The 18,572-nt window shown below is 44.9% G+C and overlaps 1 protein-coding gene across 2 annotated transcripts in view; it reads right to left on the reverse strand.

Annotated features, from left to right (window-relative positions):
• Nucleotides 1-4,547: 4,547 nt before the first annotated feature.
• PPP1R16B (protein phosphatase 1, regulatory subunit 16B) overlaps nucleotides 4,548-18,572 on the reverse strand; it is a 44,019-nt gene continuing 29,994 nt past the window's right edge. Inside the window, exons 2-10 of one of the 2 annotated variants that reach the window (XM_009994047.1) lie at nucleotides 16,281-16,351; nucleotides 14,228-14,373; nucleotides 11,891-11,994; nucleotides 11,436-11,560; nucleotides 9,206-9,331; nucleotides 8,778-8,853; nucleotides 7,625-7,754; nucleotides 6,742-6,910; nucleotides 4,548-5,855 (exon numbers count right to left, since the gene is read on the reverse strand). In XM_009994047.1, coding sequence (XP_009992349.1) covers nucleotides 5,334-5,855; nucleotides 6,742-6,910; nucleotides 7,625-7,754; nucleotides 8,778-8,853; nucleotides 9,206-9,331; nucleotides 11,436-11,560; nucleotides 11,891-11,994; nucleotides 14,228-14,373; nucleotides 16,281-16,351 — 1,469 coding nt within the window. In that variant the 3' untranslated portion in view covers nucleotides 4,548-5,333. The remainder of the gene's footprint in view (nucleotides 5,856-6,741; nucleotides 6,911-7,624; nucleotides 7,755-8,777; nucleotides 8,854-9,205; nucleotides 9,332-11,435; nucleotides 11,561-11,890; nucleotides 11,995-14,227; nucleotides 14,374-16,280; nucleotides 16,352-18,572) is intronic. The other variant, XM_009994048.1, reaches the window with a different exon arrangement.

Below are 18,572 nucleotides of genomic sequence, written 5' to 3' on the forward strand. Positions count from 1 at the left end.
CCAATGAAAGAAAACTCGGGCATTATTATATTTTTTTTTGTATTATTAAAAGAAATTTAATATAATTTTTTAAATTAAAAAATTCAATCTCTCTATTAAAGACACTGAGGCAGGTGCTAATACTGTCAGACATACCCTTTTGGCATGAGTTTTACATAGAATTTAAGATTTTATGCATTGCTTCGACATGTTAAGAAACCATCTTTTCATACTTTACAATAGCAATAAGTCCCATACAATATCAAATATCCTCTTTAAAAAAAAAAAAAAAAAAAAAAGAAAGAAAATTAAATATATTAGACTCTGATTGCCAAAATGCCATTTTATACACAAAGCTGCTAATACAATATACAGTTCTTACATTATTTAAATTCTTTTTACATCAAATAGGTTTCATCAGGTTGTGTTTGTACGTCATTTACTACTGATGGATGGAATGAGGAGTTATTGCAGAAGGCTTGCCATGGTTTGTTAGTAACCTTTCCATGCAGCAGTCACACTGAGCTGTACCAGGGGTACTGACACCAGCCCTGCACTCCAATCTATAGGCTGAAGATGTAGAGGTGACAATACTAAGGCTCCCCTCCAGCTGTGGGTGCAGAGCATTGCACTGGTGTAGGTTTGGGGACAGGTATCTTGAGCAGGATCTCCACTACCACAGCTTCAGTGGTTGAAATATTCTAGGTTGTCATTTCGCCACATCAGATGTTGCCTGAAGAACCCAGTTCTAATTGTGAGGTGGAACTGAGAAGCCCACTACTAGTTTGGCCAACGTGAGAACAGCAGAGTAAAGCTGAACAGCCAGAGCAACCAAATTCTGTTCCACAGCCACAGGCAAAACAAAAGAAACATGTAAATACCAGCTGTGTTCTGTACTAAGAGACCTTTCTGCTACAAGCATGTTCCAGGTTCTGCAATAACAAAGTAGGTCAAGGTGATTTAGTCAATTAGGATGAAGACCCTGTTAATTTCCTTTCTGTGTTTAGGAAGAGAGGAACTGGTGATCATGACAGAAACCGAAAGAGCAGGTAAAAACTTCAACATCTGGGAGGCTCTGAACTGTTATCCCCTTGGAAAACAGTCTCCAAGTTAAAGAACAGCACTGTATAGTCACCACAGACCTTACAGAGAGCAAGTTACCTTTAGCAAGTATGATAAGGCACAGAAATATCCAGACATAGTGAGAACACCTTCCAGGACGTGGACAACAGTTCATCTATGGCTCACTGAAGACCAGTGCTATTGCTTTCTTGGTTAAGATATTCCTCTTTCATGCTATTGCTGGTTTAGTTTCAGCAGGGAAGATTTAGGTAAGCAGAATTTCAAGATTAAAGGGGAAGGGCACTAAACAGAAGTTGTAATGCCATTTGGGAGCTTGTAAGGGCTTCCAACCCCATGAAATAAGACCCTGCTCAATAAACTGGAGAATCCACTGAGTATTGTCCTGATTTATTATTGCTATTGCCCTGCCATGCTCTTCTTCCCTACCAGGAGTTTCTCATCCACATGGTTCTTCAACCACACCTGGAAGGTGGTACAGAATCACACCAGCTAGAGTCAGTTCTTCCAAAATCTGGGAGGGTTTTAAGAGTCTGGAGCACCACAGAAGTGAGACTAAGTGGGCTAAAATCACATCACTTAGTGTGTGAAATACAGATGCAGGCCTGACATCAAACAGGTCCCAGCAATGGATTTTAAGCCCTTATCCAACATTTCATTGCTGAGACTTTCTAGGTTGAGCTCAGTAAAGTGACCTTGAATCTGTACTCAGATGTTTGTTGAGCCTTAAAACAGAAGCATAACTCCAAAACCCCAAATCTTCCTCTATTAAACCAAGTGCTAGATATGCTGATCACAACATGATTTCTAGTTTCTACAGCTTTTTAGCAATATTCATATCCAATGAAACCAAGTGCCTTCTGCTTTGTACCTCAGAGCTTTCCAGTGGGATGGTCTTTAAAACAAACAGATACAAAAGCCCCACTATTGCTGTAACACTGCTAAACTGTCTGACAAAAAACCCTATTCCTGGAGGTAGGCTCCTACAGTGCACATGTAAAAGTAACTGTGTGTTTATTACTTGTCCAAGAGCCTGTTTTTCTCTATAAAATAGTTTACCAGAAGCAGGTTAAATATCCAGTTTACAGAATTTCTGGTCCCAGACCTACAACCAACAGCTCTGCATGCAGCTTCACTTGCCAGCCCCTTCCCTGAGCAGTGCCCTTTATATGCAGAATGTCACCAGCACACCAGCAGGATTCTTCAATTCAGTCTAGGTCACCCTTCAACAACTTTCACAAGTCCCACTTTGATGCAGCTTCAGCCCAAAGCCAGTGGGAGATAAACACTTGGCATGGCTGTGGAACATATCATGGAATTGACTCCTTGATTACTGACTCTCTCATCTCAATAAGAATGGATTCCATTTGATTGGACAGCACTAGACTTTGCTGAGCCAGTTTGATAAAGCCAGAAGAGCTCAATTACAGCCAATTTTGTAATTTCAATGCTAAGTCAAATTAGGGGGGGTGGTTTTGTAATGCAGAATTTGTAATATTTTTTGCCTGATAGTAAATCAATTGGTTATTTGCTCAACAGGACAGCCAGAGTGGTGTGTCCTGGAATTTTATGTATAAACAGAGTGAAATACCAATGGACTAAAAGCTGTTTGTCTAAAATGGATTGGCTTCCTGAAGTTTGAATGTATTAACAACTCTCAATAAAAGCAAGCCTCAAACTACTTAACCTTATTGCATTCAAAGGTTTCCTTTCCATCTGCTTGGAGTTGAAGTGCTCTGAGAAGGAAAAGGACCCAACTTCTTCCCTGAAAGGGAAGGCATCAGATGGGCCCAAATTTTGCACCACCAAGAAGATAGTGGCACCAATATTTGTTACACTGAGTCCAGTATTCTCATTAGGATGAATGTGGAGAGAGTCCCCAGCACTACAGGGGAAGAGGGGCATCTGAGTGATCATCACCCCCTGTCCAGTCAAACCCAGGCTACACTTGGCAATAGCCCAGAATAATTTTCTCAAGGTAATCAGAAGACCCACTGTTAACCACACACCAATGTGGTAAAGCCTGTTTGGTTACCAAACCATCTTCTTTCTACTAGAACATGATTTTAAGATCCCCTAAGTTTAAGTCAAGTACAAGCAGTATTTTCTAGTCTTGCATTTAGCATGTGTTTCAATAATGGGGGAAGCCAAACTTCTTGGAATGTTTCAAAACATAAAAAATAACCTCCTGCTTTTGACTGAACTGAGGTGTTTAAAAAAATCAGATCATCTGCTATCATTTTCTAATTTGCTTCTAAAACTGCTGAGTGTAGAGAATGGTGTCTTCAGAACTAAAGAGGGTAAATTGTCAGCCTGGTAGTACCCTCACAGGTCCAAAAATGTTTCCTGCATGGCATGGTTGTGGTGTTTATGCAGCCACTTCTGCTGCCCCAAGGAGCTAAGAATGAGGAGCCCAGAGCCCTGCACCATAAAATACCCACCCCCAGCCATAGACTGGGAGCAAAGGGTAGCACTTAACAGTCACTGGCAGCCTAAGACAGCTTTTTATAGCCTGGAAAAAAAGGTTTTGAGGATGCCCACAGGAAAGTGTAGTTGCAAAGAGTGGTGTTGTCTAACAGCCACCAGCTAAGAGGAAGATGGGTAGAAGCTGCATTTGCTGTTGCCAGGCTGAAGCAACTACATGAGCTGGATTTAATCCATTGATGGCTTACAGAGACCCAAACAGGCTTCTGTTTTCAGAGTTTGGAATTTAAGCTGTTCAAGAAGACACATATTCATGCAGGCAAATAGTTACATGTGCAATAGCCTCTCTGTGTAGAAAAAGGGTTGAGGGTTTATAGTTACTTCTGTAGGTACAGTTTATGTCGACTGTGGCCAGTTCCTCAGAGCTGTCTCTCATTCTTGTCTCCCCCAGGTATGCAGAGCCTCCACTTGCTCAAGAGCCAATGCCAAACCCCCAGGTTACACCATGCTGGTGTTTCTCAGGTAGTTTGTCAGAGCCAACATGGACTACACAGAAACACTGGTGCTGGCTTTCCTAGGTACTGCACAGCCCTAGGCAACTGCCTTGCACACAGAGGCACTGAAGTCTTCTTCTGACAGCTACTGATCATTGCCGATGACTTCAGCATGGGAGCTGGAAAACCAGACCAAAAAGCCCCAACCTCCTGCCCTGCTGCAATGTTCCCTCCTGCCCTGCTGCAATGTTCAACTACCAAAGCAAGGATTTAACAGTTAGTCAGCCAAGGACTGCAGGTTAACGTGTTAACATAACATCTAGGGAGATTAGAAACAATTCCATGATGTTTCTAGACTTGTGTCAGCAAACCTTTCCTCCTCATCCCTCCCAAGCCCTGTGGTTCTGGAAATCCAGAAAAATCAGAATGCAAAGCCTGTAGTATCTGTGGTGAGCATACAGAGTAAACAGCATCAGTAGGAAAGTGAGATCAGCAAAAGTCTTTTCAGTTTTAACAAATTAAGAGTCTAAATAGTACAAATAAGGGTTTTAAATTACTTATCCCAATATAGACCTTTGTCAGTATTTTATTGCAGTGAAGTTCTATTGCCAGGGCCCCGTATTGCAACATCAGTTTTAAGCCTGTTGAGTGAAGTCTGTTCCAGGAAAAGTTCTGCTGGGAACCTGATGGCAGTCTGCAGGGACGAGTCTAGGAGAGCAGAACAGGACCCAGCCAGTACAGTTTGTGATGGTGAGCTGTCACTGCAAGGAGATAACACCTTGCAAACTTCCTAAAGCAAGCACAGCACCTACACTTGCTTGTTGCTCAGACCCTGCTAGTGCTGGATCCAGCTGCATGGAAAACAGCTCTGTCCACTTTTACAACCCCCCACCTGGGGGTGGATGTCTCCTCCAGGATGTGTGCATTGCACACAAGTGAGAATTTAGGTCTGAACTGTCACCTTCCTGAAGCTTAGTGACTTACAGCAAGAGGCTCAGATGCAAAGATTTTCATTCAGATCCTTACTTCATTGCAAGGCATCTCATGACTTGCCAAGGCTGGGGAGGCAGTGCTCCATACCTTCCTCCCCAGGGAGCAAGGCTAAGGCGACTCTTTTTACACCATCCCTGTGTGCATCCCTTCCTCTCCTGGGGAGCCTTGCTCCACCTGCATCACTCATTCAGCTGCAATGGAAGTCAATGGCAGGGTAAAGTACAGTTCAAGATGAACGTGGCCACTGCAGTCAGGATGTCCATAACCAGATTCTCCCTTTGGAATGCAAACAACCTTGCCCCTGCTATGGATCCAACCAGCCCACACTCGTCTTGTTTCCTCTGGGGTGAGAAACAGGTGAGACTAGGAAATCCTGCAGCACCCGTGCACCTTCTCTTCCATTTCCTCCATGGGAGCTTTGAATTTCAAGAGGGGAGGATCACCACTGGACACTGTGTAATACACTGAGGTCCCATTGGAGCTGTAGGGAGAAGTCCTGGATGCAATGAGCTGCGACTTGGCCTCACCCCCGTTCTCAGCAACCCCTCCCACGCCGCTGCTGAAGTGGGTGCTGAGGAAGGGGTGGTTGAGGAGTTTGGCTGCCGCCCGTTGCCGCTTCAGTTCCGACAGCGTTTGGTGGTTGTGCTCCTTGTAGGTAGCCCAGAACTGCTGCGTGTCAGGGAGCCCGGGGTTGTTGTAGGGCAGCATGTGGCCTGGGTTGCTCTCCGGGTCAGCCTGCATGCTCCAGATGTCCCCGTTGGAAAAGGTGTAGGGGTAAGTGCTGGCAGATGCCATGAGTCCATTCTGGAGGGGGATTTCAGAGTCACACTGGGTGCTTTTGTTTGCTAACTCTGGAAGGAGGGAGGAGTTCTCCAGCACTGAATTCTGTAAGAAGAAGACAAGAAAAAGAGCATCTTCCCCTGTTCCCCATGGCATGGTTCATCACTGTGACAACTTCCTAAGCCTGCTCACACTCGGCCTTTTCACCAGCCAGGTGCTGCAGCACAAACACTGAATTCACCCACTAAAAGGACCCTATAATGGTGTGAGCCCCAGCAAGGAACATGGAGTGTTAACTCAGAAGGACTTACAAAAAAAAAAAAAAAGATAGATAAGCATATTAATATAACATGACAATAACTGAATGAAAAACAACAGCAAAACAAGTTTACAATTCTTTTGTGATTACCAGCTACTCAGCTGTAAAGAGAAATGCACGTGCTGTTTCTTCTGAACTGGTTCACTAGGGCCTTATTTCAGAACTGTTTGTGCAGCTGTGAATCTAAAACAGCCCTTCCACTTGGGTGCAAACACTGATTCACCCACTAAAAGGACCCTATAATGGGGTGAGCCCCCGGAAAGAACATGGGGTGTTAACTCAAAAGGACTTACAAAAAAAAAAAAAAAAGATAGATAAGCATATTAATATAACATGACAATAACTGAATGAAAAACAACAGCAAAACAAGTTTACAATTCTTTTGTGATTACCAGCTAGTCAGCTGTAAAGAGAAATGCACATGCTGTTTCTTCTGAACTGGTTCACTAGGGCCTTATTTCAGAACTGTTTGTGCAGCTGTGAATCTAAAACAGCCCTTCCACTTGGGTGAGATATGCCAGTTTATGCCAAATGAGAATTTAGTCTTTTGCTTCCATTTGATGGATGAATTTTATTAATTTTTCAGCCACTTTCCTTCCCAGAGCACCCACTGCTTTTGAACCTGCACTACACCAGCCCTCCTCCTCCCATAGTACAGAAGAGCTTCCTTACAGGGTCTGTATTCTCCTGGTCAGACCGTGTCTCCCCGATTTCTCCAATGAGACCTGAATTTCTTCCTTCTTCTGCAGCCCCCAGTTGCTGCCAGACAATGGCCTCTTTCTCACACTCCTTCCTGTAGAGGTTTGTCCTGTCCGAAAGGCTGGCCCTCCTCACCACCTTCCTGCAGAACAAGGAAAAGGGGCATCGAAGCTGTGAGCAGAACATGACATTTCCTCTTACCCTGCAGCTCTTCTCACCCTCCCTCCTTGCTCTTCACAGCCTCTCCCACTGGAATGGAAGGTGAATTTAGCTTCCTGGCACCCACGCAAAGCAAAGGCACTTGTGTGGATATTAAAGGTGGGAGGAATTTAAATCTGCCTTAGATCTCATACAGCTCATTTCATGGATCTACTCTGCAACCAGGGGAGTAAATGTGGAGGGAAAGGGCCCACAGGTTGTTTAGGGGGTTTTGTGGTCTGCAGGTCTGCTTTGGTGTCCAGCAAATATCCTATCAAGACCTGTGCAAACTGTCTGAGCACAGTATCTTGTCCATGAGACATATTATTGAGAAGCTCAAGTTAATCCATTTGAAGCATCCAGCATCAGTGACCTAATAGGGTAAATTCTCACCACTTGGCCTTCTGTTCAGAGCAGTTCTTAAACCACCACATTGCAGGACCACTATCCCCCTGAGGAACATCACCTCTTCCTAGGGAAGGGACCACTCTTCAAAGAAGATCTGCCTTCAGCAACCAAAAACCAGCTCCTGCCTTTCAGAGTTCATTCAGAAAGGACACATGGGTTGTTCTTCACATGCTGACCACAGGGGCCTCTGCAACCACATCTGGGTGGCCAAGCTGCCCCTCTGGTGACCTGCAGAAAACCAGGCACTTACCCCCTGCTGCCAGTGCTGGAGGTCCTTCTACTCAAGGAGGATTTATGCCTCATCTGAGACTTCATGATCACATCGTGTTTGTGTTTCAACTCCAGAAGCAATACCTTGAACTCCTCCTCTTCACACAGATCTATGGCAAACACAAACCAAAACACTAATGAGATGGTTCAAATGTGGTGCCAGTAACACCACGGTGCCCCCTTGTTTATACAGCTACAAATGCTGGAAAGAAGAGAAGGGAAATTTAGGCAGATTAATGTGTTTAGACAAATAAATCCCTAAACAAATTAGGGGAGGCAGAATTATTTAGACACCTAAACGGGAGCAGAAAACAAGAGCAGCTGATGGCTACAGGGGCTCAGCTTTGTGGTGATCCAGATGCTCAGCTGGATTTTGTCCCATCTCTGCAGAATGCTGTGCCTTCACCCATGAAAGGATGAGGGATACATTGACCTCTGTCTCATTGCTTCAGGATGGGAGGAAAAGAAATTTCTGTGATTATCAGACTTTATTTTCCCTGAATACAGCATTTTTATTTAAATCTCCAAAACAAAAAAAGAATATAGGCAAAAGCAAAACAGACCAGGGTAGAAGATGAGAACTTTCAGCCTTTAAGGGATGCACAGATTTTTCAATTAAGTCTCAGAAAAATCTTTTGCCAAAAGAAAATGTGGCACAGGGTTGTAATATACATGGTCAGATGTTAACACTTCTGTTCTAAGGCTTGTGTTTGCTTTCTCTTCCCTTTCCAGCCCCTTATAGCTTACCACACTTCATTGCATCACAGAGAATTTGGACACCCAAGAGCTGCACTCAACAGCTGCTCAGGTCCAAGGTTAGAGTGTAAGAGCAGGGAGATTCCCAAGCACAGGTATACAGGGATAGCATGAGTGGAAACACACAGGAGAAAGATTTGGTCCTTGAGAAATTCCTTCTCCCTTGTTTTTGTGAGCAGGAAGAAGCGTTTTCAGAAGTAACAAGGTAGGCACTTTTGGAACTTCAGTCACAGTTCAAGTAACTGACTGCAACTTTGATTCTAAAGACACCTGAAAAATTAAGTCAATGCTTCTAAAAGCACCATGTGAAGACTCCACATGCTTAGGGAGAAAAGCTTTTCGTAGTGATTTCTTTTTGTCAAGCTTAGTAAACTCACCTATTGGCATCTCATCCAAAGATGTCCTGGCACTCAAACTAGCCCCGTGGGACACAAGCAACTCAGCCATCTGCATCTAAAGGAAGAGAAAGAAAACCAAGTTGGTACAGGTATTTTTGGCAATTGATTTCCTCCTCAAAGCTGAAAAGTTGGAGTAAGACAAGAAGCAATGGCATGCATGCTCAACTTGCTTCAGATGATTCTGGTACCTGCATGATGTTAGACATTGCTCCTGCCAAACTGCACAAACATACTCTCCCCAAATTTCTCAGCAACAAGTTCTTTTTTGGAGCCCCAAGGACATCACCTGACACTTTTCAGAGAGTCCAGCCCTAGCACAGATTTCTTTCATTTGCACAGGACTGAATAATTTTCCCAGGCAGAAAGAAATGTCACCCTCCTACATGACATTTAGAAAAAATCATTACCTGCCCCCAGAAAGCAGCAGCATGAAGAGGTTCCCAGCCATCCCAGTCCTTCACATCCAGGCTTGCCCCCTGGTCAAGAAGGACTTCAGCTGCATGCAGATAACCATTGGCTGCAGCTATATGCAACTAGGAGACAAGGAACAGAGCATGAATCACATGCAAAGACCACAAAAGGTTTTTTACAGCAAGTTTTAGTGGAATTTATTGGATAATATCCAAGACTAGATCTGGCCAAGCAGCATGTTTCACATCTGGTAGATGCATTTCCATCAGGTCAGAAGCAGGTGGTTCCTAAGACTCAATATTAGCTGCATGTAACCCTGTTTGGAGAGGAAACTGCTTAACAGTTCTTAAAATAACTTACACATACAGGTTAGAAAAATAATGTTTTCACATTTAAAATAATAGAATGGTTTGGGCTGGAAAGGACCTTAAAGATCATCTAGTTTCTACTCCCCCTCAGGGGCAAGGGCACCTCCCACTAGACCAGGTTGTTCCAAGCCCCATCCAACCTGCCCAAATCAAGGATTCTTAAGTGCTTCCCAATCTGAGGGAAGCAACACCATCAAAATGTAAGCCTGCAGTAGGGGACATAATCCACTGTAAACTTTGTGTTTGTCATGCCAGAAGAATCTCTACTCTTCTCCACTTACATGCTGTGGATGTGATTTTTGGATCAAATGTTCAGTCTGTTTTAGTTAAGGCTCTCTTTGTTCAAGTGCACTGCTACTCACACTAGAATTGTTTTCATCATTTGAAAATCAGGAGCATTGAAATCTTTGGCTCCTTTTGGTTAAGACTATCTGATTTTTCAGATACTAACTTCCAGCTGCAACCATCACTTTGAAGACACCAGTAATAGCCTCCCTTAGTTTCCCACAACACTTCCTGTCTCTGAAGGTTTTAATAATTGCCATCTGCTGTTGTACCTCTGAGCAAAACCTTGACCTATGTATGACTCTGAAGGCATGAACTCAGAGCTCTTCCTATTTCTACTGTGCTGAAGAGCAGAATTAAAGCTTCTTCCAAAAAATGTCCATGTGAGTTCCACAACACAGTTAAACATTAATCTAGAAATAAGTTCTGATGCTTCTGGCAAGTAGTTTCTACATAAATTTTCCAGCACGGGGTCATACCCTCCAGAGAACATATGAATTAACAAGGAATGACTCAGGGTTGATATGGAAATGGAAGCCAAGGTGTCTGCTTACATTTATGTATCTAAACCTTGTTAAAGGGGAAAAAATGTGTTAAAAAATAGTCATCCAAATTTATCTTGGAAGGAACTTGCCCTCCCCTTAAGCTTCTGGTATGTGCTACAGGTGACAATTCAGATTAAGAAACTCAAACACACTGCCTTGGTCTGGCCATCAAACAAATGACACCAAGTGGCTGGTGTATCAGTTGTGTCTGGACTCAAGCTTCAAATGATCAAGGTTGTGTGAAAGACCCATCCTGTAATGCAGCATTGCTGAACTTTCCCTAAGCTGGCACTGCTGTAATCAGGGATTTGAGAGTCATGTTTTCAGGGTCAAAAAGAAGAGAACAGGCCCAGGATTGCTCAGCCTTTTTGGTGCCTGTTCAGTCAAATCAATGCCAGCTGGCTTTGTGCTGTGTTTGTGTCTTGGTGCTCTCCTCTGCCCAGGGGCAGATGCCATCCTATGTGACTCAACACAGCATTCCAAGGACTTATGAGCCAGACACTGTGGAAAGCAGAAAGAAGAGGAGGCAGAAAGTCTCCAGAGTGCCCAATACAGATTCTGCTCCCATGAAAACCAGAGGACTGTCTCCTCTGTGGGAGTCAGGTCAGACAACAGGACTGGAGAGAAGCAAGACTTTGTGTGAGCTCTTTTCATCCTGTTTTCCCAGAGGTCAGGGCAAGTTCTATGTTCTGCAGCTCCTCATTGAGGGATTTCTTGGACTTTCATTTGGAAGCTGCTGGTACCAGCCACTGTCAGACAGGACCCAGGAGCTCAGCAGATAGGACAGAGCTCACATGGACAAGGGATTTGCTTCAAAAAGTCAGACACCAGGTTATGTCATCTGTACTCATGGACAGAGCCTGTTCCTACCTAACAATATATTAAAAGACGGAAAAAGAGCAAAATAGCTTCCTCACTCTTCTCAGTGACTCATGCATGTTGATTTTGTCCAAGTTCTGCCCCAAGGCAGGTTTCATAACCTGCGGTCTGAAGGAAGGCAGAAGTGAAGCTGCAGCAGTTTCACTCACCAGTGTAGCACCTTGGGCATCAGTCCTGTTCAGGTCTTGTCCAGTTGCAAGAATGTCATGAATGTCACAGATCATTATCTGCTCTGGAGCAGCCCGCATCTCATTGATCCTTTCCTGAGTAATTCCTGTGAAAATTCCAGTTACAGAGAGGAGTCAGAAAGGGTCTTTGTCTCCACTGGTTGAGTAAAATGAGACTTTATAATTCATGGTTGATATAACTTCACAGGGTTTTCAAAGGCCATGTAGCTGAGGGGACTGACAGTTGTCCTCCACCCTCATCATTATCTAGGTATCAGAGAATCTAGACAGACTCAGGTTCCAAGAAATGATGCCAGGTAGCAGCTCTCTTCCTTTCTCCAGAGGCAAATCAAGAGCTGAGAAACAAGGTAATTTTTAGCACTACATTGACCCATTTTTAATTTTTTTTTTGTTTTACACAAGCTCAGTCTCCTTACCTTGATAGGCCATGCAAGTCTCAATGACATCCAGAGTTGGCTCATCTTCACAGAGGTCATATGGCATGTTGCCATCTGCATTTACTGCCAACAGGTCTGCTCCACTGCGGGGAGAAACTGGAGTTACACAAGGAAAGACCTCAGATATCCAAAGCAGACAGTGCCAAACACTGGGACAAATGCTTAGCAAGAATTAACTGGGGCTTAATAGTTGCCCAAATGTCACCAAGATTTGTGTGAGATCAGAAAAACTTGAAGCATAGCCATGGATCTATGAATGGGGAAGATAAATTCCAGAAGTGGATGAAAGGCAGCTTTGCTACACCTCCTTCATGGGCTGTGGGGCACATGAGCCACTGAGCTGTTCCTGTCCTCTCCTGAGCCTGGCACTGGACAGGCCAGCAGCTCCTTGGTGATAGAAGTGATTATTTTGCTGAATTCCTGGATAACAATGCCAAGCAACTACCAGGTGCTTATTATCTGGGCATCTGGCAGTCCTTCAAACAAAAGTTCACAAGGAAAAGTTGTGAAAGATACAGGCTGAGTGGTGCAGGGAACCTTCCATCTAGCCAAGGGCACATTGACAAAAAATAGTGATTAAAAAATATCCTGCCAACTGGTGAATTTTTCTTTCTGGTTGTTGGAAAGTTCTGCTCCAAGACTGCTCTGTATCAACTCCAGGAGGTCACTCTTTGGAAGTAAAATTGCCAACGAAATTGATCACTGTCCCCATATTCCCACACAGCAGAAAATTAACACCTTCTGATCTGTGCCAGTCAAGCCAATAATTCTCAGCTGAATCCTCATCTACCTTGCCAGTTACCAACCTTGGAAGGACAGCAGACAGTATCCAGTTGCATTTAGCTTCCTGTTCCTCTCTATACTTTTTACCCTCTGCCTGTGCAGAGGAAACTACTTTGAGACCACATTTGCAAAGTACTAGCATTAGTTTAATCAACAGATAAAAGAACAAGGAATTAGACATCTTTCATGGGCTACTTCCTTTGATGGTCTCCAAGGGTTCAAAGGTCCCACCACGAGTAATATTGCCTTCAATGGCAGTGTTTAACCAGTCATTTGATATGTCACATCTCCTGTAAAGGACAACTTTGATTGTAGGAAACTAATTAAATCACTCCATTCCCCAAAAGTCCAGGGGAAGTCTGTTTCTGAGCATGGGATGATGACATTAGGCTACTAGAATCCAAATTTGCTGGCAACTACTCAATACAGCCTACAGCAACTAGGGCCATAAAGTCCCATTCCTCACCTTGCCACCCATCCCCATAACACACCCTTATTTTCAATTAAGTCATGAATGCACTAAATAATTCCACATTTTTTTGCTCCATTTTTATAGCCCCTGTCCAAAAATGTCCTAACCCAAGTGGGAATGTCCCCCAAGGGATAATAGTTTGCATCCTCTGCTCCACTTCATTCACTATACAGCCAAAGAAGAAGGGCCAAATTTTCAGTGCTGGTCTCTCAAATGACCACAAGGAGAAGTGTCCCTTCCCAAGGGAGAAGCAGCATGCACTGCTGGGCAAGGCTGCACGTTGATATTCCCAGAGCATCTTCTGCCCTCTACACCATCCCTTCTAGGAATGAAGGAGAGGGCTCCACACAGAGTCAGGACTATCTGCTCCAGACAGGATTCACAGCAGGTGCCCATTAAATGCTGCACATGGCACAGCTCAAAACACATCTGGCTTCCTCCTCCTTGCTGGCAAGTCTAGGAAAGACTGGAGCTTCAGGGCCTTGGGAAAGTCAAGTGGAAGGTGCAGTGCAGGCACCTGTGTCACACCACTGGGGAACAAGCACATTACAAGAAGCTAACTGGTCACTAATTAAGAGCCAGTAAGACAGGTCACAAAGTTCACCCCAGAATCTGAGCTATACAAACATGCTGCTGTCCTCCTATGTCAGTGTCTCGTTGGCTGTGGCTGGAAGACCTGAAGTCATGTTTGACTTGAGGGTGGATCCTGCTGGCTGCTCCTAGTTCCATCCACCTAGTGAGCACAGTTCAGCCACCACAGACACGTATGCATCAGAATACAGGCAAAAAGTGACAAATTTTGACCTGGCCTCCAGGAAGCTTCAAAAACCTAAGTCAAGTCACCTAGGGTTTTACTGTGTCTCCTGAGCCTTTCTGCTCTTCCTCCTCCACCCTTTTTTGCCCCACGCAGGAAGGAGTCCCAGGAATAGCCTGAAACCAAGGAATAATCATCACCTACCTACTGCAGTCCTACAAGGGACTGGGCAGTCTCAGTTTCTGTCCACAGAAGCTGTGGATAGAATCAGACCTGCAGAAAGGGACAGACACAAACAGCCACCTACTGTTGGATGAGGATCTTCACCAAGTTGATATGACCACATGTAGCTGCTGCATGCAACGGAGTCCACAGCTCATTGTCCTTCGCATTGACATTGGCCCCGTGGTTGAGGAGAAGCTTGACTATCTCTTCATAGTTGTCTATGCAGCACTGGTGAGGAAGGGAGGCAGGAAGATTGTTTTTTTAAAAAAGATTTAGGAAGATGAGGGCTCAAACCTGCTCAGCTCCACCTGGATGTTGAAACCTACTTTATCCTGCAGTGTTTGACAATGAGCATCTCCAACAGAATTAAACACTAAACTGAGCACAAGCAGGTCAGAAGGGCACCATGCAGAAAGAAACTGGATGGACTGAAAGTCACTGGTGTTTTACAGGGCCTTCTGGTTTGGGGGCAGAAGCAGTAAGGAAACAATAGCAAATATGCACACAGCTTCTGCTCCATTGGGTCTTTCATATTCAAGAGCAAACAGCAGAAATTCAACATAACCAGTATAACCACATACCAAGGGATGAGCTGACAAGCTGACATTCCCTTTTCTTAAGCAAAATCCCACACACTGGCATGTGATGAATAAAAGTCTTCCCAGCAGCTCACGCTACCTACCAGTTATCTGAACAGCTGCAAGCTGGATTCCAAGAATTATGAGGTCCTTCACAGGACACCTTTCATTTCCTTAAAAAAATGTCATTCACATGACAGCCCCAGAGGCTGCCTGGAAGAAAGGCCCCAACCCTTTTCCTCTGCAGGAGGTAGAATTTGCTCTTTGATCCACCTTGTGCTCACCTCTTGACACAAACAGGTGTATGATAAAGCCACTAAAATAAGCTTCATCCTGGTGCAAGAATCCTGTTTGTGGTCTACATGTCACAGCTCAGCGCTGCAGTTTGGGCTTGTCATGGGGCTCAATTACACCCCACAACAGCATTTTAGCAGCTGAGACACAAGGACCTTTTATGTGTTTCTTTTCTGTATTTCTGTTCATTATTTGTTCAAATCATGCCTGTCACACAGCCAAGTTAGCACAGCAGTGTAACTGCATCCTCCACTGCTAATGGGAAATAACGTTCACTTAGGAGCTTCTCTCTGTTCAGGGGTTCAGTTAATTTTAGTGGATGCAAAGTTTCCACCTGAACTCCCAAATGCACCTTTATGATAACTGACCCTTCAGCAGGCAAGGTGGGATTCCCCAGGTACCTCACAGGTAAACCAGTGAGGCTGTAAGCACTTCTCTTTGTGCAGAGGTAGCAGTGGGACCTTCTGTTTTCCTAGAAGTCAGTTTGCACTTATAAGCAAACATCCACCCAGCTTGGGAGAGAGCAAGTGACTTGCAGAAGAATCCAAAGTCCCAAGTCAATGGGACCATTTACAGCAGGGACTGCTGGCAAGGAACCCACGAGTCCCTGTTCCACCCTCGCAGCCAGGGTGACAACCGCGCCGCTGTGCCCGGTGGCAGCGGAGGCGGCAGCCGGCAGGCACGGCCAGTCCCACGGGCTCCTGCTCCCTGCTGCTTTCACACTGAAAATCAGCACCCATGAGGAGGGGTGGGGATGGGGATAGCAAAAAAACCAACAGAAAATCCCTTTATGGGATCAATGCAGAAGCTCTGAAGGACACAGGCTTTCACGCCGCTGTGGCTACTCTATCTTACTGACAATCCGCTGCCATCTCATACAGACTTTTGGAGGTCCCTGAGCCTCCAGAGAGCAGTGTTGGGCTCTCCAAGCATCCTGTGCATCATTTATCTAAACCAGGTTCAAACCCCATGGGTTGACAAAGTCTCTAAAATTGAGTTAATCTGCTTTAAGAGTTGACAGCCCTGCAAAGATTAAAGGATGGGAGAAATGTTCGCAACCGAAATCCAGCCCCAGTCCCTGAGCTCTGAATGGAGTCTGGGATACAGCAAGAGAAGGGTTTGTTCTCAGTTTGGTCCCCAAGAAACAGGATCACCAGCACAACGTGGTGAAGTTTCACCACTTCAATCAAGCCTGAAAATGAAACACGGGGGGAAGGTGGGACCATGGGGAGCAGGGAGCTGTGCCCTCCTCCCACACCTCACCTGATGCAGTGCAGTTAGTCCATCCTCATTGCACAGATCCGGGCTGACATTGCTCTTCAGCAAGTAACACACTGTGAGGGAAGGAGACAGGAGGGAAGGAGTCAGACCAGTAATACAAACACACCCCTTGCTCTCAAGCCAGCCCTGGTCAGTTCAAGCCAAAGGCAGCCTACACCCTCAGGGTGTCCTGGTGTGGGCTGAGCTGCAGGAGACCCGGCAGCCAAGAGCCCAACACTGGCATGAACCCACAGCACTGGTGAGAAGAAGGCCTTCTTGGTTTTATCCAGCAGAGAGCACCAGCATACAATTTTCCCCCAACTTTTTCCCAGAGGTGGTTTTGCTGTCATAGCTCTCATCTTCATGTGGTTGTGCTGGAACAATCTACATTTTTTGGTTGTGCCTTGCAACACCTGAGTGTAACCTCTGCATGCTGAAAGCCCAGGAGAGCTCGAAGGCAATCAAAGATTTTGGGGAGACTAAGTTACAACTATAAGGGAGATCTCACTGTGGGAGGAGATGAGGTCTTGCCTCAAGAAGTGACCAGTCTGGGACAAGAAGTCTAATGCATCCAGAGGTCTGAGGCATCTAAAATATGCCCGTGTCACTTTGGACACTTCACACAAACTGTTGGGTGTTTGGAGAAAGCTTCCCAAAGGCTTTACTTTTTGTGTCACTGCATTGAAGGGAAAAGGTAAGATTTATTCCATTAAAATGCAAATTTCTGAAACACATGAAAAGCCTTTAGCCCCTAAGTAAAATACAAAGTTTGCTCTGATCTACAGATCCTGCACAGGGTAATAGAAATAAGACTGGCAGAGGAAGTAAAATAATAACTCTTTAAATTCAACGCTGCTGACAGATCTTGATGGTCTATACTCATCTTCTGTTGTTTACGTGCTCATTTCCTGCTTTTTCCTCACTACCTAATGCTTTTCCAACTTCAAATGTCACTGACAGCACAGGCACAAGCCAGAGGTTCATAATCACCTCCCTGGAGCCAGGAGAGCAACAGATATTCAAGTCCCATCTTACTCATTGACAAGGACACAACCATTAAGTGTAACCACAGCTGCAAAGTGAGAAACACTAACAGAACTAAAAGGGCATTAACCACCTCAGGAAATCAAAAAAGCCTGCAAGGTAGGTCACTCCCAAAGCATCCTGCTGTCCCACTGTCAGAGGGAGCTGTTTCCCCAGCACATCACGGCTGTCCCAGGGGACAGAGCTCTTCTGGCATCCAAAGCAGAACACAGAAAACAGGACATCCATGTTGATTTATGGAGCTTTGTTTAAAAAGACCTGGAGAATGCTCTTACAAGAAAGGCAAATTGAAACCAAAGTGACATTTTCTTTGGAAGCCGCTGCTCTGATGTTATCAAAAAGGAAGGCAAACCCAGACAGAAGTAAAATAGAACACTTGATGCCACAGGATTGTTTCACTTGACCCAAAACGAAGGCTGGAATTAACATTTGCTGGAAATAACGTCAAGGCACTGACACTTGCTTGATGAAACTGCTACAAAAGAGCAGAACACAGCAAAGAACAAAACTCATTCCCCCCAACCCTCCTGCCCTGGGGCAAGTCCAAAGAGTCTGAGTTTTTTCCAGCTCAAAGGCCAGAGCAGGAAGCCCACGCCTACACTCAGCTCACACCCCCCAGCCCTTGCATGCTTGACAGTAATAAGAGCACTGAATCCCAGCCAATATATCCAATTTAGTGACTGCTTCTACTGCTTCTGGCCAACCCTGAGCTCCTGCTCTCCTAATCCAAGCTGAGTGATAGGCAAGTCACTCACCAGTGGATCTGGCTGTCTCTTATTTACTTTGGATGCTCTGCCACTAGGGTTTTAATTCAATCTCAGTCATTCAAGAGTCGTTGTGTACTAATGACATGCAGCTCTGTAATCATGTTTTGCCTGATTAGGGAGCTTTGGACAAGTAGATGCTGGTAGATTAATCTTACAAGTGCTGTCCCTCCATGGGTAGAAGCATAAATCTCTGCTTGTTAAGGAGTATCAGGTTTTGTGTTGAAGGCTCTGTGATCATGGCTTGACAGAGTTCATACAAGTCCTCTAAGGGTTAAGATTCAGAGAAGGATTTATCTTACCCTAAAGCAGCTTTCAGTTCTCCACTAACCCTTGCAGCAGTCTTCATGTTCACAGGCATCTCCCTTGGCTCCCATCTGCCCTCAGGACAAGCTCACCACAGCCTTCAAAACCTTTCTCAGTATCTCCCAAAAGTCTGACACACCAAAGTCTGACAACCACAAGACACCAGAAGAGAGCACAGAGA

The sequence above is a fragment of the Chaetura pelagica genome, unplaced genomic scaffold, assembly GCF_000747805.2.
Source record: "Chaetura pelagica isolate M959 unplaced genomic scaffold, ChaPel_1.0 scaffold143, whole genome shotgun sequence".
NCBI lineage: Eukaryota > Metazoa > Chordata > Aves > Apodiformes > Apodidae > Chaetura > Chaetura pelagica.